This window comes from Saimiri boliviensis, chromosome 5 (assembly GCF_048565385.1).
Source record: "Saimiri boliviensis isolate mSaiBol1 chromosome 5, mSaiBol1.pri, whole genome shotgun sequence".
Classification (NCBI taxonomy): domain Eukaryota; kingdom Metazoa; phylum Chordata; class Mammalia; order Primates; family Cebidae; genus Saimiri; species Saimiri boliviensis.
This window is the reverse complement of record NC_133453.1, coordinates 149,747,358-149,770,985: the sequence shown is the minus strand read 5'-3', so window position 1 is coordinate 149,770,985 and position 23,628 is coordinate 149,747,358. Positions and strand designations below refer to the sequence as shown.

At 44.2% G+C, this 23,628-nt stretch overlaps 1 protein-coding gene across 2 annotated transcripts in view; it reads left to right on the top strand.

The window, feature by feature from the left end:
- GABRB3 (gamma-aminobutyric acid type A receptor subunit beta3) overlaps positions 1-23,628 on the top strand; it is a 290,847-nt gene that overhangs the window by 248,166 nt on the left and 19,053 nt on the right. For both annotated transcript variants that reach the window (XM_074400139.1, XM_039480066.2), the window contains 3 exons: positions 2,836-2,918; positions 5,816-5,953; positions 19,013-19,165. In XM_074400139.1, the coding sequence (XP_074256240.1) occupies positions 2,836-2,918; positions 5,816-5,953; positions 19,013-19,165 (374 nt within the window). The remainder of the gene's footprint in view (positions 1-2,835; positions 2,919-5,815; positions 5,954-19,012; positions 19,166-23,628) is intronic.

Sequence of the window (23,628 nt, the reverse complement as noted above, 5' to 3'; positions counted from 1 at the left end):
TTGTGGCAAGAACGTTTGAAGTTTAGCGATTTGAAATGTATTGGCGATATTCATCATGCTGTTCAGTGGAATGCACAAAACCAGAAAACACGTCCTCCCAGTTTGCAGTTGCATGCGCGTGGCTCATCTCCTCCCCCCGTCCCCTCCTCCAGCCTCTGTCGCCACCGTTCTGCGCTCCACGTCTGTAAGTTCGTAGCTTCAATTCCACGTACAAGGGAGAACACGTGCTCTTTGTCTTTCTAGGCCTGACTTACTTCACTTAGCCTAATGTTCTCCAACTCCATCAATGTTGCTGCCACCAATTCTTCCAGCCTCAGGTTCCGCTTCTGCTCCAATAATGAGACCACTGCACGTGGTGTCCCCAGACAATTTTGGCATGTTTATGTTTGTGCATGCGTGTGTGTGTGTGTGTGTGTGTGTGCACGTGTGTTTGTGTGTGTTTAGGGGGGTTTGAAAAGTGAATAAGAAAACAAACAGTAAGAAACAGTTCTGTCAATTATTGACTCAGTTCAAGTGAATAGGTATATTCCAAAATATATAAGAAAATTTAAAAGTTTGATCAGTCAGCGATGGTTTTTTTTTCTTCTTCTTCTTCGTAAGGTTTTGTAATTTTAGCAGCACTTTATTCTAATTTTGCATTATAGGCATCTGGTACGTACGTGGGGTTGTCAATCTGCCGTAACACATGCCGGAGTTTAAAAGTATGGGTCTGGAACTTCAGTTGGCTAGAATGTTAAATGCTGTAGAAAAATATGCCAAAGAGCTCTGTGTTGATGTGGGATCGTAGAATGTGATACACTGCTTGACTGCACGGATAAGGGGAAGGGTTATGACATTTGGAAGGAGCAGACTTTCACCACTGGTATGGATCTTACTATGTCTGCCTGGCGCTTGCATGCTATTTGCATTAAAAAATTAGCATTGGCCCCTGTTTGCTAAGTATGTTGACATTTATCCTCACTGCTTCTCTGTCACGCTTAACCTTCTTGCTCAACCAGATGCTCACTGAAGGACGTACTTTACTCCATTATTTCTGTGCGCTAGCATTCAGGGCGAATGAGACAAGGCCCTCAGTGCTGGCACATGTCTGGTGTTGGACAGATGTTTGGGTTAGGCTCTGATAGTAAGAGCTGGGCCTGCTCTTGTCACCTGCAGCATTACTAGGTTTGTCGTGAATATTCCTAAGGAAGGGCCATTCAGAGAAAGCTCAGCGCTGGGCTTCAAGCGAGGTAAAACCTGGAGACCAGCTGCGGATTGCAGGTAGCGGCTCTAGGGGGGTCTCAGGAGAAGGCAGTCTCACATTTCCATTCTCAGTCCCTGTCATGGAATGGGCGTAGCCAGGACTGCTGGTTCCAGAACTCCTGCACAAGCTTTGAGAGGCTGCTTCCTGGAGAGGTGGAGCCCGCGTTCAGCAAGGCCACCCGGTGGGGCCTGGGCCACCGCTGCGCCCGCGTCCTCAGCTCTGCTCGCTGCTCCTCCTCTCTCTCTGTGACGCTTTCTCATCCTTTGCTCTCCACTTTGAAAACAGCATCACAGGCCTGTGAACCCCGGCCTTGCAGACGCACTCACTCTACTCGTTATTGTCAGTTCGTTCTGACGGAAGAGAATCTCTTGGTCTCCGCTCTGCCTTTTCACTCAGGCCATGTCATGTGTCACCCCCCGCTCCTGGTTTGCTGTCTTTGACTCAGGAACCCATCCCAGTCCAGTCACCTTTGACAGTGGTGGGGAAAGGGCGGGGCTCTAGAGCTGTATAATGTGAAATATAATGACCCTAATAGTTGCATTTTCAAAGCAGCTTTGAGAAAGTTGGCCTCCCTAAGAGGAGGCTGCAGACAGAGTAGGAAATGGGATCGACATTTCTACAAGTATTGTTTCTCAGTGTAGAGTTGGTTTAATTATGGCATGGTGGAGCCTTAACTGTGTTTGGGAAGAAATTCTTTCCATGGCTTTAGCTGGACCCGAGGAAACTTAACCCACCCAATTTTGGTTCATAATTGATAATAGAGAAGCCAAATATTCTCTCTGAAAAGATAGATGATCTCACACTAAATAAAAAAAAATTCTGTAATACTATGATCAAAAAAAAAAAAAATACTACGATCCAGCCCAACAGACAACTATAATAAAATAGAAACAAGCGAGTGAGGTTTAGAGTTCCAGTGCACCTGCAGCTACTTTAACACTTCTCATGGAAAGTCGAAGACCTCAACGTTATCTTGATTGGTGGTGTCCCACACGTGGGCTTTCTCTGTTCTAGAGAGGTTAGAGAGCCTAGAGACCAGAAGAAAAACAGAAATTGAAAGTAAGAACTTCCTTGGAAACCCCTTTCTCTGCCATTGGTTGTCCAAAGTCCATAAGACACAGTGAAGAAATGGGGGATCTAAGGTTTGGGGTACAATATGGTGACTGTAGTTAACAAGCACGTGCTGTATACACAAAAGTTGCTAAGAGGGTAGATTTCATCACACACACAGAAAGCTAAATAGGTGATACAATACATATGTTAATTACCTCCATTCAGCTATTTCACAGTGTATACATATTTCCAAACATCATGCTGTATATTGCAAGTGTATATAATTTGTGTATAAGTCAATAATTTTACAAAATATAGTAAAATAAAGTGTCTTGTTTTTTTTCTTGATACATCTGGTCTCTATTATGCTGAAGAGAGTTTCTTATTTCTCAAGTTTCTCTCCCTGGATAGTGCAAGATGTTTAGCCATGTGTACTCTGGGGAGGGATCCCACGGGCTTCTCGTTGTTTACCTAGGAGCATCTCCCTGCTGTATCTCTCAGCCCCTCTTTAATATTGTCCCTCATCCTTTGTATTTCAGAATCACCACAACGGCAGCATGCATGATGGACCTCAGGAGATACCCACTGGACGAGCAGAACTGCACTCTGGAAATTGAAAGCTGTGTGTATCCGTGTCTGTGTTTCTTTCTCCTTCTGCTTGTATTTTAGATCCTTTTGTCATTATTTAGCATGTTTTTTCAAGGCATCCATAATTTTTTGACATAGCTTTTAACTATCTTAAAAATTGGAGATTTGAGTTTCCACTCTGTAAATGTTACTGTCAGAGAAAGAGAAAGAGAGAGAGAGACTCAGTATAAAAGAGTTCTTCATTCTAATCTGATTGAGAGGGTCTGTTTGCTGTGCTGAAATGTGAGAAAACAAATGCCCCTCATTTCGGTCCATTCAGTGAGAGGAGAGCAAACACCAAGATGCTATTTTCCTACAATATGCTTCATCACGCATGAGTGGTTGCACTGCTGGGACCCTGGGCAGTCGGAGTAAAACTCCTTTTCCGTCAGGAACTCGGCTTGACAAGCAGGCTATTTCTGTCTCTTGGCAGTTTTCTTCAATCTGGGTAGTATTCAGATGCTTTATTGATAATTCAGCACTGAGTACTCCTGTACGAGAGATGAGAGCTGCATCCATAACATCCAGCGACGTCCCTGCTGCTACCCGAACTACACCTCCTGGCTTGTCTTGGATATTGTTTTTGTTGTTGCTTATCTTGGCCTATTATGAACTGGTTTACAGCTGATCTCAATTGGATTTAGGCTTGTCAGTATTTATTTTGAATTTTGGGGGGATAAATGACTTTGACTTTGCAATACCACTTGATAAGACTGGTGAGAAGTGAATGTCTTTGTGATTAAACATACTGAGAAGCTGCACTGGCGGTGGGCTAGGGTAGATCCTGGGTGGGGCTGGCCCCACGGTGCCCCCCACTTCCCCCCTATGTCACTGTCCTGTTTTCAGAGCTGTGCTTGTACAGAAGATGAAAGACATAAAGCCATGTCAAGTGATGCATAGTTGAATTCTCTGGGGTCATTTACCTTAGAGGGCAGAAGGCTCAGGAGAAAGATGATTTCCCAATATTTGAAGGACGATCTTAAGAAGTTAACTGGCTTCAGTGTGGCCAGAGGGCACAACTCCAATGAGTCAGTGGAAGTTTCAGAAAGGCCAATTTGGAATCTAAATAAGGCAGCAGCTCCTATTTCCGCTGTCAGGTTACACGGTGCCTGACAACTGAGTGAGGATTCTGCCACTCTGCGTGGGCGGGGGCGTGTGATGAGCAGGAAGGTCTGCTGTGGACGAGGTTTCCTCCATGTGCGAGGTCTCTTCTCTGCAGAGAATCCATGGTTTAAGTATTTGAGTGGAAGGAGGGATTCCCTGATTTTCTTGTGATCTGACCACACACGTCTCTGTGTTGGGAATAGACAAAAGATGGTGTCTTTAATTCCACACTCAAGGGCAAAATCATCACCCCACAAATTTATCCAGCAAATACTTGCTAGACATCAACTCTACGTAGGCACAGTTGTAAGCACAGGGATATTTTTAAATGACAGACAAAACACCTGCCTTCATGGAGCTTACAGTCTAAAAAAGACAGGAAACTGTTAGAACAAAACCAAATAGTGGTAAGTGCTTTGAAGAAAGTAAAGTCTGATAAAAGCATTGTAAGTGATGGCGAGGTTGCCTGTGGAATGCCAGGGAAGGCTTCTGCAAGAAGGTTTTATTTCAGCCAAGATGCAGATGTGGGAAAGAATGACCTATGTGAAGATCTAGAGGTGTGTCCCTGGACAGGACCCAGAAGCCCTGAGCACAGCATGCGGGTCTGAGCTGCAGTAAGAGACCAGGGAGGTCTGGCTGGGTGAATGAGGAATAGGGGCTGAAGGCCCACGGGGGCCAGGCTGTAGGTTCTTGGGGTTCTCATAAGGAGTTTGGACTTGTTTTGCTGTTAATAATTTCACTGGGAAGCATTTGCAGGTTTTAAGCAGAGTATGCCACTTACCATGTGGAAAGATGCATGTTTCATTGAAGAGAGGACAGTGGATGGGAGCAGGGAGATGGCATTGGCTGTCGGGAGCACCTCATCCCCACCCCACAGCTTTGGTCCATTTGTTTGACTAACATTAAATATTGAGTGAATATCTGTTTCTTGTATTTTATGTTCGCATTAAAAAGTCTTTCATATTAAGATGATACTGTTCTCCCAATCTCTGTTTTAGTTGATCTCATTGACAGAGTTGACCTAATGTTTTAGGGGACTCCTGGGTGTTACGAGTGACAATGGACTGTATTGTCCCATTTACTCATTCTCAAGAAGCCATGGTTAATCACCATGTGAACACGAGCACTGTGCTAAAGCTGGATTTGGAGCTATAATCCAGCTAGCACCACTGTTCTTTCTGGTGAGATCACCTGTGCACATCTCCAGGGGTCAGGAGTATCCCAACAACAGGCGTTTCTAAGGCTGGCAAACCTTGTGGCCAGGAAGAGTTGATAAAACCGTCCAATTATGCCCCGGAGAGCATTTCATTTGCTCTGAGCATTCCTCATGTAATCAACCACTGACTGGTGAAATTCACGCTCAGTCTTTGAACTCTGAACGCTCTCAAAAGCTCTTGAAAGGAGTTTGCCTTTCCAAAATCCTTCATACTTGAGTTCTCACTTTCTCTTACAACTGTCTTATTCATGTCAGTTGAGGTGTATTTTAAATTCATCTCTGTGGTGTCTGGGTGAGCTCTGAAGTTACATTTTGCAAACAGAACTCTGGTCAGAGCACCCGTTTTCCCAGCTTCTCAACTTTTCAATACCAGCCTGGTCCAAACAAAATGGCAGCCATAACACGAGACTGTTGGAAAGTCAGTCTTTGACCACACTTGCCCTAGACAAGCACATCCAGCAAATCTACTCTAAACCTAGCAGAGCCGTGCCCTCCAGGTTAATGATCGTTTATTTAGCCGTGCGCCTAAACGAAGTGGTGATGTTTCCAGCCCCTTGCTTCTCTCTTCGCAGATGGCTACACCACGGATGACATTGAATTTTACTGGCGAGGCGGGGACAAGGCTGTCACCGGCGTGGAAAGGATCGAGCTCCCGCAGTTCTCCATCGTGGAGCACCGTCTGGTCTCGAGGAATGTTGTCTTTGCCACAGGTGAGCCCTGCGTCCACCTGCAGTCCCTTTGGGGCAGCGGCTCCATGGGTGTGATGGACTCACGGCACAGGATCGTCGAAGGAGCGCCGTCACCGGTCACCCGTCACACACACCCCTGCTCTCCGCATCTGCAGGGGAGTGATAGGCTTTGATAGGGAGGAGGGATCACCTAAGGAGGAGATGCCCTCTGGGGCTGGTTGTTGAAAAGACAGGATGAATTTTACCAATCGGTGTTTGCTGACGTAAGGATCTCCCATCCTTGGGCAGACGGCAGGTCACTGATGACCTTGGAGGCAGGAAGGAAGAGGGAGGAAGGAGGGTGCGCAGAGGAGGCAGGTGCTGTTCTCCCGGGAGTGAGCTGCCTCCCCTCAGTGGGGTCAGCGGCCAGCCTTGGTGGTCCAGGCACGTGCGTCACCTCCAGCCCGCCTTCGTCATGACACGTGGCCATCATCTGATGTCACCTGATGAAGGTTGCCTTCGTCTGGGTTTCCTTTGTCCTCTTTGTATCAACCGCAGACAGACTGAGACGGCACCTTCTGCTCCTTAGTCTGTTCCTGCGCCGGTTTTGCTGAGTTACTCAATGTATATTTTGCAATGTGCAGTGCTGACTCAGTAGCTCTGTGCTTACTGAAAGGCTGTGCACTGTAATGGATAGAATAAATGAAAGTGCTTTGTAAAATGTGAGGCATTACAGAGACCACAGCTCTGGGTCGAAAATGCTAAGTGAAGACAGAGCCGTCCGTGTAGCTTGAACAACCAGTGCATGAAGTTGGCCCCACTCCCATGACGACAACCACGAAGCCAGTGGGTGAGTCGAACACTCCTGACCCGATGTCACCCACTCTGGGAAGCCGTTTGGACCTGCTCTGCCCCACACAGACCCCAGGCTGGGTTACGTGGCAGGAGTGCGTCTCCACGGGGCAGGACTGGCCACCCCTCCGCTCTGCTCATAACTCACAGCACCTGCTTCTGCCAGGGCACGCCCCCCTGAGGAGGGACCTGTGTCAGTCATGCGTGGTTCATCACCTCCCCAGCCCCATCTTGAGTAATGCCCACTGGGTCCTGGGCGTGTGGCAGTTGTCACTGAGTAAGTAATTGATCTGTTAGGGTCACCACCAATGTTCCCCCCTTTCCATCCTTAGGAGCCAAATTACATGATACGTAGATGTAAAAACCAGAGTTTCTAAGACACCAGTCAGGTTCTTTCTTTAATGCAGTGTGACTTTATCCTCTGCCTCAAGAGACCTTGCTGATGTCCCTGCATTGTCCAGAGAAGACACACTGAGATGTTTACTTCAGGGAGGAATGAGAGCCAGCAGGAACGTGGGCTTATCATTAAGGAATAGTGTCCACAACCAAGAACATTCAGTGCCCTGCGAGGCACTGGAAGAAATGATGTCTGTCTTCTAAAACGGAGGCGTAAAGTATTCCGTGCTCTGAGTGGTATGAGCCAAAAGTCTGCTCAGAACAGAGGCTAGTGTACTCACTGGATGGTCCTGCCCGTGCAGCCTTGCCTGGAAAGTTGCAGAGATGGCCATGAGGGTGCTGCCATGAGGATTTCTTATTGCATTTTCATGCAGCCCCATTGGAAAGCCAGGTGAGGTGTTTGCAGAGGGTCTGCTGCCTCCAAAGGGGACCAGAGCCACTTAGAATGACTTCCTGAATCCACTGACTTGAACGCGCTCAGAACCACCATTCTCCAGATGCAATCTCCGTCTTTCTTTTCAGTCTCTGTGTTAGAACACATCCTAAGCATGTCTGGAGAAAACAGACACTACAGGTATGTGGCAGAATACTTAACTATTCATAGACCCACGGGACCGTCAGAATGCAGTGTTACATCTTCCTTCCAGCATGAACCGAGCCCTGCATTTACCGGGTGCATCACAGGAACTCCACGTCAGTCAGCTACAAAACCTCCCAACTTTCAAAAGCATGCACTTTAAAATTATTCTGATTCACCTGTGCATGAAGAAATGGCATACGTTGCAGTGTTCTAAAAATACCTTAATATCAAGTATTATCCTAATTTATTTTTCTTTCTACAAGTATTCTGAATTAGTAAGAATGTGACTGGTAAACAGGATTTTCTAGTCTGATAGAGTATTACCAAAAAAAGGGATTAGAGGCTGGGCACAGTGGCTCACACCTATAATCCCAGTGCTTTGGGATGCCAAGGCAGGAGGGTCACTTGAGGCCAGGAGTTCTTGACCAGCCTGTGAAACACCGTGAGACCTCCTCTCTAAAAAAAATAAAAGATTGAGTCAGGCCATGGTGGCAGCATCTGTGGTTCCAGCTATTCAGAGGCTGAAGTGGGAGGATCTCTGGCACTCAGGACTTTGAGGCTGTAAGTGAGCTATGATTGTTCGACTGCACTCCAGCCTGCAAGATGCTGTCTCCTCCAAAAAAGCAGGCGGAGCTAGGAAAGAACAAACACTCCCGAAGTTTATTGGGACCAGACTATGATGTCACTAGGCGAAAGGAATTTTTCAGCTACCCTGTAATCTTCTGGGACCTCATCCGTTGACCTATACATCGTTATGAGGGGCATGACTATAATCTGTTTTTCTACCCCTTGCAGATGACTTTGTGATTTTTCTCTTTGTCCTTGGTTTTCATGGGCATTTTTATGATGCTTCAAGTTGCAGCTCCCTCTGTGATTATTCTTCTTGGAGTTTTGTGTTTGTTTTGTTTTTTGAGATAAAGTCTCACTGTATCACCCAGGCTGGAGTGCAGTGGCTTCGATCTCCGCTATTGCAACCTCCGCATCCTGGGTTCAAGCGATCCTCCTGTTTCAGCCTCCCTGGTAGTTGGATTTGCAAGTGCTTGCCACCACGCCTAGCTAAATTTTATATTTTTAGTAGGGACGGGGTTTCACTATGTTGGCCAGGCTGATCTTGAACTCCTGACCTCAAGTGATCTGCCCATCTCAGCTTCCCAAAGTGCTGGGATTACAGCTGTGAGCCACCACGCCCGGCCCCTCTTGGAGTTAATGGACCTCCTTGAGTCTCTGGTTTGATGCCTGTCTGTCTGCGGGTTTGGAGCATCACTGGCCGTCATCTCTTCAAGGGCTGCTTCTGCCCCATTCTCTCTTCTTCTAGAATCCCAATGACACACATATCCAGCTTTGTATCCTGCCTAACTTGCACGTTTCTTTCTAAGTGTTGCATTTCATTTTCTTCTTATGTTTCATGCTGGAACTGCTCTTTTGCTGTATCTTTTAGAGAGGATCTACACTTTTAGTAGACAGCTGGAGGCATTAGCAATCTAGGATAAGCTTCATCTACTTTCTGGGATATGAGTAATTCTGAGTTCAGGCTCAGTCTTTGAGCACGCGTGAGTCTGTCTGGTTTATCTTTACACCTTGAGCAAAACTGTTTGTGTAGGTATCACCAACCGAAGCTGTAGGAGGTTTAATGCGGTCCCCTTCATGGCCTCTGTGTCCAGCGTCTGCCCCTCTAGTCCTCTGAGTCTTGGATGTCATGATTCGCTTCTCTTCTTTCTCTTATGAAAACTGCAGGTATCAGAAACATGGGGCTCCCTTCTCTGTTTTCTTTCTCTCTCACATCTTGACACAGAATTTTACTGGCTTGTTCTCTCTCCGGTTTAAATCTCTCCAGATTTATGTAAATTCTGTACGCTTTTTCCAGCCATTTTCAATATATTCTGCAATACCTGAACACCATGGCTTATTTTTCACCCCTCTTCACTTCTTTCAGAAAAGTCTTCAGTTGTTTCAATATGTAATTCTTCTTTAGTTTGGGCTACTAATACATGAGAGGGAAAAAGAAGAAAATTTAGGAAACTATTTTTAGAATTTAATTTCGGGAAACATAAGCCATTCAACTCTGTATTTTTCTGGTAACATTATAAAGAGGAAACATTTATCTAGATTACTCTGTTGCTGAAGAAAGCAATGTAAAGCTCAGTCAGGGTATTTGAGCCTTTGGCTGTAACAGTTACAAGCTGTGAAAACGTGAGCGAAGCCCTTGCCTAACAGACAGATAAGGGATCAGGTTAAGAGAAATACTGAATTAAATGTATTTCAACAAACATACTCAGCCAAAAATCAAAGAGCTCCTCAAATATCACTGTGAACATACAGATCAACAGATTGAAATTCAGCTTTTGTATTGGCCTTGAAAATGTGTCCCACTCAGCAGCAAAATTTGGGATGTATAGTTTTTGCCAAACCAAAAATTTACTCTGAACCAAAAGTCGTCTTTGAATGGAAAGATTGAGGTTTTTGCAAGATATGTGAAGAACAGATGGTTTAATATGATTCTTTAATTTTGTGATGTTTATCCTTATCTTCCTTTTTTCTGTGGTACATTTGGGCAGTGATATATTCTGACTTTATTTCTTTTTTTTTTTTTTTTTTTTTTGAGACGGAGTTTCGCTCTTGTTACCCAGGCTGGAGTGCAATGGCGCGATCTCGGCTCACCGCAACCTCCGCCTCCTGGGCTCAGGCAATTCTCCTGCCTCAGCCTCCTAAGTAGCTGGGATTACAGGCACGCACCACCATGCCCAGCTAACTTTTTGTATTTTTAGTAGAGACGGGGTTTCACCTTGTTGACCAGGATGGTCTCGATCTCTCGACCTCGTGATCCACCTGCCTCGGCCTCCCAAAGTGCTGGGATTACAGGCTTGAGCCACTGCGCCCGGCCAATTCTGACTTTATTTCAAAATACTTTGGCTAACATCGGAAGAAAAAGAGAAGGATGCAAAATGAATAAGGATCAGACATTTCAGCTAAGATACATGTATTCTCTTTGCAAGAATTAATTTTCAAAATATTGCTTTATTTTCTTATTAATGATCATGACAGGTTATAAATTTTTTTAAAAGTCCACCTGTCACACTGTTAATATATGTATTCAGGGAGTCCAATTGTGAACTCCAAGCTTTAGTCTGCTTAACTAAAGCCTAGGATCCAATTATTGCCCATTCAGTCTATAGATACCATCTACTAGAGGTATATGATGCCGGGCGCGGTGGCTCACGCCTGTAATCCCAGCACTTTGGGAGACCGAGACGGGCAGATCACAAGGTCAAGAGATCGAGACCATCCTGACCAATGTGGTGAAACCCAGTCTCTACTAAAAACACACAAAAATTAGCTGGGCATGGTGGCATGTGCCTGTAGTCCCAGCTACCCGGGAGGCTGAGGCAGAAGAATTGCATGAATCCGGGAGGCAGAGGTTGCAGTGAGCTGAGATCGTGCCATTGCACTCCAGCCTGGTGCCTGGCGACAGAGCAAGACTCTGTCTCAAAAAAGAAAAAAGAAAAAAAAAGATACATGAAACATTAAAAGGAAGAATTTCCATCTGTCTTTTATTTATAGTTTAATTTTACCTTAAATTCCAGAGACAAATTTCTATTTCTTTTCTCCCCGTTGACTTTGGTTACAAGGATTCTTAGAGGCAATTCACCTGTGCTTCCTGGCCAGGCCCAGTCCCTAATCTCCCAGTCCCAAATGCTGGACCAGAGCATGCTCACTCCCAGGGCAAAGCAGAGTTTAACTGTATTCTCTCTTTGCTGTGACAGCAGTTTTTATAAGGGTTCCCAACATATGAAACCTGTCTCACTGCAGAAGACAGATTGCTTCAGAAATTCATTGCCTTAAATCTTTTTTGCAAAAAGAGTTCTTAACTACCTTCATCTTTTTAAATTGCCTTTAAGACCTCCAGCAGAATGTTAAAACTGTGCTCAGGGGAGAAAGCCCTGGTTACAGAATCATGAACAGAGAAGGCACCAAAGCCGGGGAAGAAGAAAAGAAAGAAGGAACTTGTGTTTCTTGAGTGTGTACTTTGGGTCAGATAGACTGTTTTAAAGTTGATGTGAATTTAATTGCCAGTAAAAATACATGTAGTAAACAGATTTTTCCTTATAATGGATCTATTGGGATGCAATTCACATACCATACAATTCACCCATTTAAAGGATACATTCAGTGGTGTTTAATATATTTGTTGAGTTGTGCAACCATGACCAAATCGATTTTAGAAATTTTTTATCGCCCCAAAAAGAAGCCCTGTATCCACTAGCAGTCTCTTCCCGTTTCTCCTGACCCTAGGCAGCCACTCACCTACTCACCGTTTCTATCGACTTGTCTCTGAAGTGCATTTCATATCAGTGGACTCATTCGCGTGGTCTTGTGTGACTGCTCTTTCACTTAGCCTGATGTTTTCCAGGTTCATCCACATTGTGGCATGAATCAGTACTTCATTCCTTTTTATTGCCAAATAAATATACTGCATTTTGTTTACCCATTCATCAGCTGATGAGCATTTGGCTTGGAGTATTAGCTATAAGGCTGCTAGGAGCATTAGGATGTAAGTTTTAGTGTAGATGTGTGTTTTCGTTTCTTTTAGGAAATTAATTCATATACTTAGGAGTGGAATGACTGGGTTATAGAGGGCGACATCCTCTTGAGAAACTATCAGACTATTTTCTAAAGTGGTGGCTTCATAATATTCCTACCAGAAGTCCAGGAGGATTCCAATTTCTCCATATTCTCACCAACACTAGTTATTTTCTGTCTTTTTGATGACTGTAGCCATCCTAGAGGGTAGGGTGTGGGGTCTCACTGTTGTTTTGACATGTATTTCCCTAATGACTAATGATGTTGAGCATCTTTTCATATGCTTTTTGACCGTTTATCTATATTTGGAAAAATATCTATTCAAACCCTCTTCCCAAATAAACAAATTCAGTTATTTGTCTTTTTTGTAAGCATTCTTTTCTTTGAGACGGGGGTCTTATCTCGGTTCACTGCAGCCTCAACCTCCTGGAGTCAAGCGATCCTCTCACCTCAGCCTCCTAAGTACCTGGGAATATAGGCATATGCCACCATGATCAGCTAATTTTTTTTGTTTTGTTTTTTTGTAAAGATGGAGTCTCCCTATGTTGCCCAGGCTGGTCTCGAACTCCAAGGCTCAAGCAATCCTCACACCCCAGCCTCCCAAAGTGCTGAGACTGCAGGCGTGAGCCATCACACTCAGCCACATTCTTTATGTATTTTAGATATAAGCTCCTTATCATATATATGATTTGCAAATATTTTCTCCCATTCTGTAGGTTATCTTGATGGTACGCTTTGGAGCATAACTTTTTAATTTTTATGAAGTATAATTTTTTGCCACTTATGGTATTCATGCCTTCGTCTTACACACAGGGAAAGAGAGGATAGTAACCTTCTCAAAAAGGAATATCCCAAATAAACGGTGGGGCTGAATTGTTCAAACAAACATCCCTGCTCTTTGCTGCACTGTTACGTGGTTCAACGCTGGTTTTTCTGTAGAGGATCAGAGAGAACTCACTGCCTGGTTGGGACAATATTTGAAACAAATTTTTTAAAAACCCAATCTCATGTTTCTCTCTTTTCTATTTTACGTATTTCCTTTTCTTAATGGATTTTTTCAACATACAATAAGGTGACTAGTAATGGGAGTAAGAATTAGGAACACTATTTTTAACTTTAGGCTGCATTACAGAGTAAAAGCCAGATAATAAATGAATCGTATAGCAGGATAAGGGTCCGGAACAGCTCTGAGTGAGAGCTCACAAAGCTTCCCAGGCTGCAGCGGGAGGGCCCCACCATGGGTGCCTTGATGGGAAGAGGAACGGGTACCTGAGTGAGCTCTGCTGCCATGGCTAAAATATCAGCTTCTGTCAGTTGACAGATGCATGTGAGTGGCTCTTAGCACTCTGCAAAGCTGACATGACCCTCTGTGTCCACATTTTTAATGAATTCTTCAAAAATATTAATGTGTAGGGAATGATGTAAATTCAGGCTGGATTCGAGATCCAGAGCCATTTTTGGCATCACAGTGACTGCATCTGGGCAGAAAGGGCTGGGATCAGCATCTTCACTAGGTCGTCTTGCCAAGGAACCCTTGCATTGGAACAGTGCACTTGTGTCTCTGTCTGTTGGCTCAGCGTCTGCCCAGGGACCTGAGCACATCTGCATTGGCACACAGACGTTAGGGCTTCTGTGTATTTCGGTTGTAAATTCAAGCTTCGGTTTCGTTTTGAAGGGGTTGTCTTAGTGCAGCTGACGCATTACTTCTCAACTTTAAATTTTTAGCCTCTAGCTGTGATCACTCGGGAGTTTTCCCCATAGATACAGCATATTTCATGGCATTCCACCCTCTCAGTGTAAGGACCTTGTCTACCGGAGCTACAAAAATACTTTTATGTACTCTTTAAGATGCGCATCAAATGGGAAAAGCCTTTGCCTAGCAGAATGGATCTACTACATCAGATGATTCTCGGGCTGACTGGCATTCTGAGGTCTCTGTCTGATGGCATCTTTTTTTTTTAAAATTGTTCTTTAAGTCCTGGGGTACGTGTGCAGATCTTACAGGATTGTTGCTTAGCTACAGACATGCCATGGTGGTTTGCTGTCTCCATCTTCCTATCACCTACATCAGCCATTTCTCCCAGTGTTATGCCTCCCGCTGTCCCTCCCCTGGTCCCCGGCCCCCAACATACCGCTGTGTGTGATGTTCCCCTCCCTCTGTATATGTGTTCTTAACTATTTAACATCTGCCTATGAGTGAGAACACACAGTGTTTGGTTTTCTGTTCTTGTGTCAGTTTGCTGAGAATAATGGTTTCCAGATTCACCCATGTCCCTAAAAAGGACAGAAACTCATCTTTGTTTATGGCTGCATAGTATTCCGTGGTGCATATGTGCCTCATTTTCTTTGTCCAGTCTATCGTTGATGGGCATTAGGTTGGTTCCAGGTCTTTGCTATTTTAAACAGTGCTGCTATAAACATACGTGTGCATGTGTCTTTATGATTTATAATCCTTGTATATACCCAGTAATGGGATTGCTGGGTCAAATGGCATTTCTAGTTCTAGATCCTTGAGGAAGGGCTGCACTGTCTCCCACAGTGGTTGAACTAGTTTACACTCCCACCAACAGTGTAAAAGTGATCCTGTTTCTCCACATCCTCTCCAGCATCTGTTGTCTCATGGCATCTTGAACAGCTCTGCTGGGTCTGTTACCTTGAAAGCTCTCCTTCCTCTTTGCCTGAAGGAATCCTATTCAGCCATGAGTGTCTCTTACACCGTAGGTGCATGCATCCATCACTGGTGACACCACAGCTTTAATGCACCATGAAACCTCTCCTAAATCACCAAGTCATGTGCCCTGGCATATCTTTATGCCCCCAGGATAGTGCATGCCACAGCTTCGTGGAGGCCAGTTCTGAATGAATCTGTCTGCCATGGGTCAGGAGCGTCAGTAGTTGGGAGGACGGACTGTGCTTCTGTTCACCTTCATTGTGTGCCCCACTCACCATCTCCACCTCAGAGACTCGGAGGTGTTGGGCATACGCTGAATGCCTAAACGTTTTGCTGATTGGAAATGGCATTTTCCTTTGAACAAGTAGATTTTATTGACTAAACAAATACAAAAGAAAATGGTATAATTTCTTAATTCCGGATTCTGTGTCAATGAGTACCTTGGCGAACCTCCAGAGACTTTAAGTATTTTTGAAATGAGTTTCGAATTCTCATCCTCAGCGTCCCTGTTATCTTCCAAGTGCTGGACTGTACAGTCATGGCATTGCATGGGAGTTTCCCCGAAGATGTTCTTTGGAAAATGTTTAACAAAGTTGAATTGGCAGACGGAAATTTGGAGGATATGGCAAATTGCATTATCATTCAGAAATGTTTTCCGCTCTTATTTGGGAGAGGATTAAATGTTCCTGTTCTCCTGACATAAACGTTGGTGATGAGACTTGCTCTGACCCCTAAATATGACGGGAAAAATGTGTGGCCTCTCTTCTACCACAGAGGCCAACAGTGTTGCAGAAGGAGGGAGCTATGTGGATATGATTTTTATAGGAAAAACAATTTGTGACAAACTACTGGATTTGGGGGCTGTTTGTTACCGTACCACGGGACAACCTGTCCTGACTGCTACAGAGACTGTTCCTTATATGGTAGATTATCAAAAGCTTTACCTGAAGCAAGGAGAAGCAAATAAGGGCTAAGAAAGGTCTGAGGTTGCCAGGAATTGCGAATTAAGAGCCAGTATTGAAGTTACTTTAGTAAATAATATGAATAATGAGGAAAAAACATTCAACAGGGTGATCACTCACATTTGGAAGGAGGAAAAGGAAACGATCCATGGAAGATGGGGCTTTGACCAGACCTTGAAGTATGGATAAGGAAAGACACGTCTTCAAAACCGGGCTGTGAGTCAGCAGAGGCAGGAAACAGATGAATATTCTGAGGCAGTGAGAACTTCTTTGACTAAAAAAAAAAAAAAAGTGTTATGCTTACTTAATGCAGAAACATGGCCGAAAAATAACACTGGTGTTAATTTGGGAAAAGGAGAAACCAAAATTCCTGGATGGGTGTTTTGATGTTTATGGGAAGCAACGAGCCAGAGAAGGGTTTGACTGTGGCGGGACAGTGAGCGTCAATGCCCAAGCCGTGCGAGGCCCAGAGCCGGGAGGCCCAGGCCGGAGGGGAACGTCTGGCCCCTCTGCTTGTGCGTCAGGGCCCTGGGCCACATTTACAGGAAACGGAGTCTAAAAGCAACACACCTGTATGAAATGTGTATGAAGGGAAGCTTCATTCTGCAGCTGGTGCTGGAGAAACCTGTTCGCTTTGCACCTCGTGTCAAATGCTGAAATAATGGCCAACCCTCCAAAGAGGTTTGCAGATAGGTTTGTATTGTGAACTCACCTAAGGCTAAACACAAGTTTTAACAATGACAAGGGGAAAAAAATGAAATAAAGATGTAATCACATACGAAAAGTTAGGCATCTGTGTGTCCTCCGCTCAAAGCCATTATAAGGTTTACAACAGACAACTGGGAACATGCTTGCAGAGAACACAGGCAAGGATGAGCATATAAAGTGTTTCAATGAAAAGGTAAAAACCATCAGAGGAAAGAGAAATGAGAAAAATAAATGAGTAATTGGATAATTTATAAATCCAGAGAACAAACATACATTTAAGAAATACTCAGTTTTTAAAAAGTAATTGAAAGGACAAGTTTTTCCCACGGAATTTATCTGAAGCTATTTATAAGAGATAACTTACAGTATCGCCATATTTACAAGATGAGATGATAGTGGCAGTGGTATACGTTGGTGTGATTCCTTTGCAAAGTAATTTGACAATATTTACCGAAAGCTTTAAACCTTTTTCTACCAATCCTCCTTTGGCATATTAGTCCTAAAGAAATAAGTCTAAATATAGAAAAACAGCTCTGCACAAACATATCCTTATGCGTACTATTTATAGTTTTGTAAAAATTGAAAACACCTAAATCTACAGCATTCAGGAATTTGTATTTATAGAGTCCTCGTGTCTATATTTCATGGAGCATTAGGAAGAATTGAAAATTGTGTTTACAGATAATTTGTAACAACTCTGAAAGTGTGTACGCTATGATGCCATGTGATGTATGCGTTGATCAGAGCTGTGTAAGAGAAACTCTATGCAGATACACACAAAGACTGGAGGAAATTTCTGAGACCGTCAGCCTTGAAATGCTGGGTTTGTTTGGTGATTTATTTTCTCTTGTATATCATCCTGGCTGCAAATGCGGTTGATGCTGAGTTCGGAGGCCTGGAGATAAAATCATTCATCTCCTGCATAATGGTAGTAGTCATATGAGTGAATCAGGCTGCCCAAGAGAAGAATCTAGGGACAGTCACAGAAAGGGATGGGAATGAAGTCTGAAGAGTGCATACATTTAGGGGCAGGAGGAGAATAGGAGGCTGCCAGGCTTGCAGTAGGAGATCAGGAAAGGTGAGGCCTCTTGGAGCTAAGGGTGTGGGCAGTTTCCGAAAGAAGGCATCTGCCCCTGCCCATGTGGGGAGCAATCAGAGGAGCCGATTAGAGAGGGTCCTTGGGTTCTCACTGGCTGGCCCTCGAGCAGCTGCCATCAGAATCCAGAAAACAAGGAGCAGAAGGATTGGAACGTGGCCTGTAGAAATGGACATGATGAAACAGGCCACACTTGCCTTGGTCTAAGAAAAACAAAATAGGCCAGGTGCGGTGGCTCACACCTGTAATCCTAGCACTTTGGGAGGCGGAGGTGGGCGGATTACAAGGTTGAGGAGTTCAAGAGCAGTCTAGCCAATATAGTGAAACCCCATCTCTACTAAATATACCAAAAAAAAAAAAAATTAGGCATGGTGGTGGGCACCTGTAGTCCCAGCTACTCAGGAGGCTGACGCAGGTGAATTGCTTGAACCAGGGAGGCAGAGGTTGCCGTGAGCCAGGATCACACCACTGCACTCCAGCCTGGGCGACAAAGTGAGACTTTGTCTAAAAAAATCAATAAATCAATCAATAAAAGACAGAAAGGGCAAATACAGAGCCAAATGTGGTGTGATAAATGGCGCATTTCCTCACTCTGTCATGGTGGGTGGTGGGATTCCAAAGTGTGTTAAGTGAAATGTTCAAGTCCGAGAATTAACACTGGGACGCTTGGGCAGGAAAGCAGACAGGTGCTCCTTCGAGACTCTCCTTGATGCCTCTTCAGTGTGCGCTGCTGCTTTCTCCAGGACTGGACTTGTTCTCTGCCTTGCTCGTTCTTAGGGTGGCCCCAAGCTGGCCCAGTTACTCTTGGGCAGTGCCTCCAACACTGTGTTCAGGGCTGAACTCCAGGAGGGCTGGAAGGACAACTTGTAAAAGCCTTTTTGTTGCCCAGGAAAGCCTTGAGCCACATGTCCTCTGTCTACACGGAAAAAGGGATAGTCATTCATTCAAGAATAAACAAGGTATTTGGCATTATTCTGGATTCTTAGCTAAAAACTTCTAAGTTTTTCCAAGGATAGTTCTCAACGGAGCATTTAGCTTTAGAAGAGCATCCTCATCACTGTCTTATAAATAGACCGAAAAGCACTCCGCTCCTAATTCTTCTATAAATACCATTAGCAGACAGAGGAAGACTGCTTGGTTGTGGACCACGCGTCATTCACGGACGTTTCAAATGCATGCTGTTGACGCGCGGACGTAAAGCAGATACTCTCTTCTCTGCCAGCCTCTTCCCCGTCATATCCCTGTCTCTTTCCCACAGGTGCCTACCCTCGACTGTCCCTGAGCTTTCGGTTGAAGAGGAACATCGGATACTTCATTCTCCAGACGTACATGCCCTCTATACTGATCACAATTCTGTCCTGGGTGTCCTTCTGGATCAATTACGATGCATCTGCTGCTAGAGTTGCTCTTGGTATGTGCTGTTTTTAAGCAATATTTAAATGTAAAGTAATCGTATCATTACAGTATTAAGAGAGTCCAAAGGCTGTAGTTCAACTACCATTTTTTGACATCGTGACGCAAGCACTGCCCATGTAGTTACTTTTTATCTTGAAACACTAATTTCACGCACGATTCCCTTGATGTGTTAATTTAATTACAAGGCTCAAATGTGAATGTTCATGCCCGTGAGAGGGAAAATATGCTTGCAGAATATTTGCATGATAAAACTATTTTTGACACTAATTTTAAAGCAAGGATTACCATCTCCTGTTCAAAATTATTCCATGGCCCAGAAGAAGACTTGATTAATTGTGCATTCTTCTTTTTTAAGTCAGAAAAATTGTCAAATACTACAGCAGAGAATTGGAATTACACAATTTAATGAGCATTAAAATATGGAATTCAATTCTAAATGATTCCCAAAGACTCTAGTGATCTTTTCTGACCATTGGCTATTTGACAGCTGGATTATTAGCTGATGTACAATATGTATTATAGGTTCCAATATTATTTTTAGCATTTTGATTATTAAGGGAAGGCTTCTATTTTCAGAAACATTATTCTCTACTCAGCCGATTAGTATGAAACTACATGGACAAAATAATTATTTAAATACATTTATGTAAGTACAGAGCTCATGGGCAATCTGCAGTCTTTCCCTTTGGGTAGGGTTGAGTTTAATGCCTGAAAGCGAAGGTATCAATAGTACTTATAAAAACTGATGGAACATAATTGTCAACACATTCTCTGGCAAAGCACGTCACCAAAAAAATGTAAGAATTCAGGGTTGCAGTTATCCCTTCTTTACTTTTTTCTTTTTCTTCTTTTTTGAGACGGGGTCTCACTCTGTTGCCCAGGCCAGAGTGCAGTGGCACAGTTATGATTATGGCTCACTGCAACCCCAACCTCCTGAACTCAGGTGATTCTCTCATCTCTACCTCTGAATAGCGGGGACAGCAGGCGCACAGCACCATACCTGGCTAATTTTTTAGTGTTTTGTAGAGATGGGGTTTTGCCATGTTTCACAGATTGGTCTTGAACTCCTGGCCTCCAGCGATCTGCCTGCCTCAGCCTCCCAGATTGTTAAGATTATAGGGATGAGCCACCACACCCGGTCCTTTTTCTGTTGACCAACTTTTCCCAGGACTTCAAGTTGATTAACATGTTTTCTTTCTTTTCTTTTCTTTTTGAGGCAGAGTTTTGCTCTTGTTACCCAGGCTGGAGTGCAATGGCACGATCTTGGCTCACTGCAACCTCCGCCTCCCGGGTTCAAGCAATTCTCCTGCCTCAGCCTCCCTAGTAGCTGGGATTACGGATAAGCACCACCATGCCCGGCTAATTTTGTTTGTATTTTTAATAGAGATGGCGTTTCTCCATGTTGGTCAGGCTGGTCTCAAACTCCTGACCTCAGGTGATCTGCTCACCTTGGCCTCCCAAAGTGCTGGGATTATAGGCGTGAGCCACTGTGTCTGGCTAACATGTTTTCTTTTCTAATCAAATGTTAAGTACATGTGTATATGTGGATGGCAAATATATGACTTACATAGTTGTGATCAAGATTAGACATTTTCCCCAGGAAAGAACACGTAACTATGACCTGAGAAACTCAGGTAGTTATTCCTAAGGGCATTACGTGAATAAAAAACCACTCTGCAAAGAATAAAGCTTCAAAAAACGGAGAGTGCTGTTTTAATTGTTATGTATTTCTAACAGGTATCATAAGCACGGTTCCCTAAAAAAAAAAAAAAAAAAAATTCCAGGATTTTTCTACAGCCTGCAAATCTTCCCCAGTAATGTCAGTCTTTATGTAGATTTTGCTTTAAATATATATATATTTAGATTGTTCTTTGTTTTATATATATATATATAAATAAAATACATATATTTATATATATGTATATTAAGATTGCTCTTTGTTAAACTTCTCTTTTCGCTTGGAAAATTCAGAGATACGGTACATTTGCAGGGGCAGATCTAAATGATGCAGAGCTGTTTGCTTAGACAATTTCAAGTGCCTTATTTTAAGAAAAATAATATAAAATAGACAAATACAAAGTTGCTGGGACCCCACCCAAGCCGAGAGGAGGCCTATGAAAGCGGAGACCTGAAGCTGACATTTCACGGCTTCACCGTGAGTGTGCTGCAGAGAATCTGCCATCACTGTGATACTTAGTGGAATACGAGTACCAAGGACCCGTGATTATCTGACATCACAGGGGTGGGGTGTGCCAAAAATGTGCATATCTGAATTTCTTAGCCATTGCAGATCCTGTCCCCCCAGTTGTAAAGCATTGCCTTCTACAGCGTTAACCCGTTAATCCCCCCGAAGTGAGTTACATTCAACCCAGCCTCGTGAAGATCTATGAAAGTAGATTCTGCTGTTTCTTCATGACACAGCATTATTCTCATAAACAAACCGTGCGTCTGTGGCCTGGCTGGGATGAAGGCACAGTCTGGCTGGGCTTGCTGAGGCTTAATGTTGGAGGATTGACACTTGTGCTGAGGGAGGCAGGCCTGAGAGCCAAGGCGAAGGGGATATTCCCTAGAGGTAGGGCGACCCTGACCTCGGGAGGGCAGCTGTGATCTCAGGGCTGTGGGTCTGGCCAGACAAGAACCCAACAGATGCAGCTCTGAGTATGACACCTGCTCATGGATTCCCTCTGTCCCTCCTGCCAATACAAGACATGTCTCTGAATCCAGATCTACAGCCACTGGGAAACGTCAGTTGGTGAATTCAAAAAAAGTATGACACAGGGTCAGGAGCACTGAGTATCATCATCGCCAGGATAATAAAGGCTGAAAATCATCACACAGTTAGGCAGCACCTTCTCTGCTGAGGCCTTTCCTGTAGTTACCTGTTCTGGAGAAGACTCCCAGCAGAGTAGGAAGTAGTGTTGCTCCAGTTAACAGAGCATGAGAGTGAGATACAGGGAGCTGAAGGACCGGTGCGAAGTCGCGTAGTTACCGAGTTTCAGAAGAAAGATTTCAGTGCAGTGAGTCTAACTTCCAGACCTTCTCCCTTACCTACTGCAGATAATTCCTAAAGTGTCAGTGAAACTACAGTAAAGAGTCATTTGGTCCACTCTGTTGTAAAAGCCATGGATTTTCGTAAAAAAGTAAAAGGCTAACCAGACATTGTTATTAGCTCTTATTATTTAGGATCCCTCATAATCGTCAAGATGCTGCTGAGCCTCATAGGATACACCTGTAGTTTGGAGGTCTTTCATTGAAGAAATCCCCCTGCCTGCACCCTTCCCCAAGCAGCTGGACGTGTAGTACCACTTTGAAATGCTCACAGTGCTTCTTGCATTCATCCTAAGGGGCTGCACTGTGGTCAATACGCATTGCTTGTAAATGCATGTTAAAAGTGCAGCCTGTGCACAGACAGGGCCAGCAGGCCTCTATGGAGGACTCACCCCAGGCTCTGGTGCTGCCGGACCTGCACGTGGTGTGGGAAGGACTCAGGGCCTGTTCTCCTGGCTCTTCAGACAGCCATGCTCCTCAGCTTCTCTCTCTGTGGGCTTCAGCAAGATACGCCTCTGCGACCCAGGGTCAGACCGTCGGATACGTTGAACTGTTAGCGTTAACAACCACCAAGCCTTAAAGAAGGAAGTTGTGATTAGGTGGTCTTCCTCAAAACCCTCAGTGAATACAGCTTAGGTGTCCCTCCTCTGAAATGCCTGGGACCAGAAAATCAAAACCAGTTTGAAAATCCGGCTTTTTTCAAATTTTGGAGTATCTGCATTATACTTACAGGTTGAACATCCCTAATCCAAAAATCCAAAATCTGAAATGCTCCAATTAGCATCTCCTTTGAGCCATGTGCAGGCGCCCCAGCGTTCCTGATTTTGGGACATTTCAGGTTTTGGATTTTTAGGTTAGGGATGCTCAATCTGCAATAGTACTGGTACTTCTAAAGGTGAAAATACATACTGATAAAATTTGGCCAGATAATATTTATCATGAGGAGGAAAAACAAAATATTTTGATTAAATGATGAAAAGAAATTATATTTTTCTTTCATATTCATTTTGATACAGCTTTTCCAATACAGTATTTCATACATAATCTAAATGACAAATAAGTTGAGGCCCGCAATTTATAGAAAGACTTGGAAGCCTGCTGAACGTACAGAAAACACGGAAGCCACCACCCAGCTATCTCCCGTACCGCAGGTGGGGATGATTTCTCTTAAGAGAGCGAAGTTCAAGGAAAGGCCGGGAAACCTGGAGGCCACCGAAGCATGGTGTTTCTGGAATGATGACAGTCATATGATTATTTGCTGTTAGCATTGACAGTGCCAGTTACTGTTGATCGGCACATCACCGGAGCTTTTCAGACATTGCCATTAGACTTCCAGCAGCTCCAAATGCCTAGAGACCCGTAGAGGCAGAGCTGGGCTCTGGGTCCGGGCCATGTGGCTCCCCTTTACGG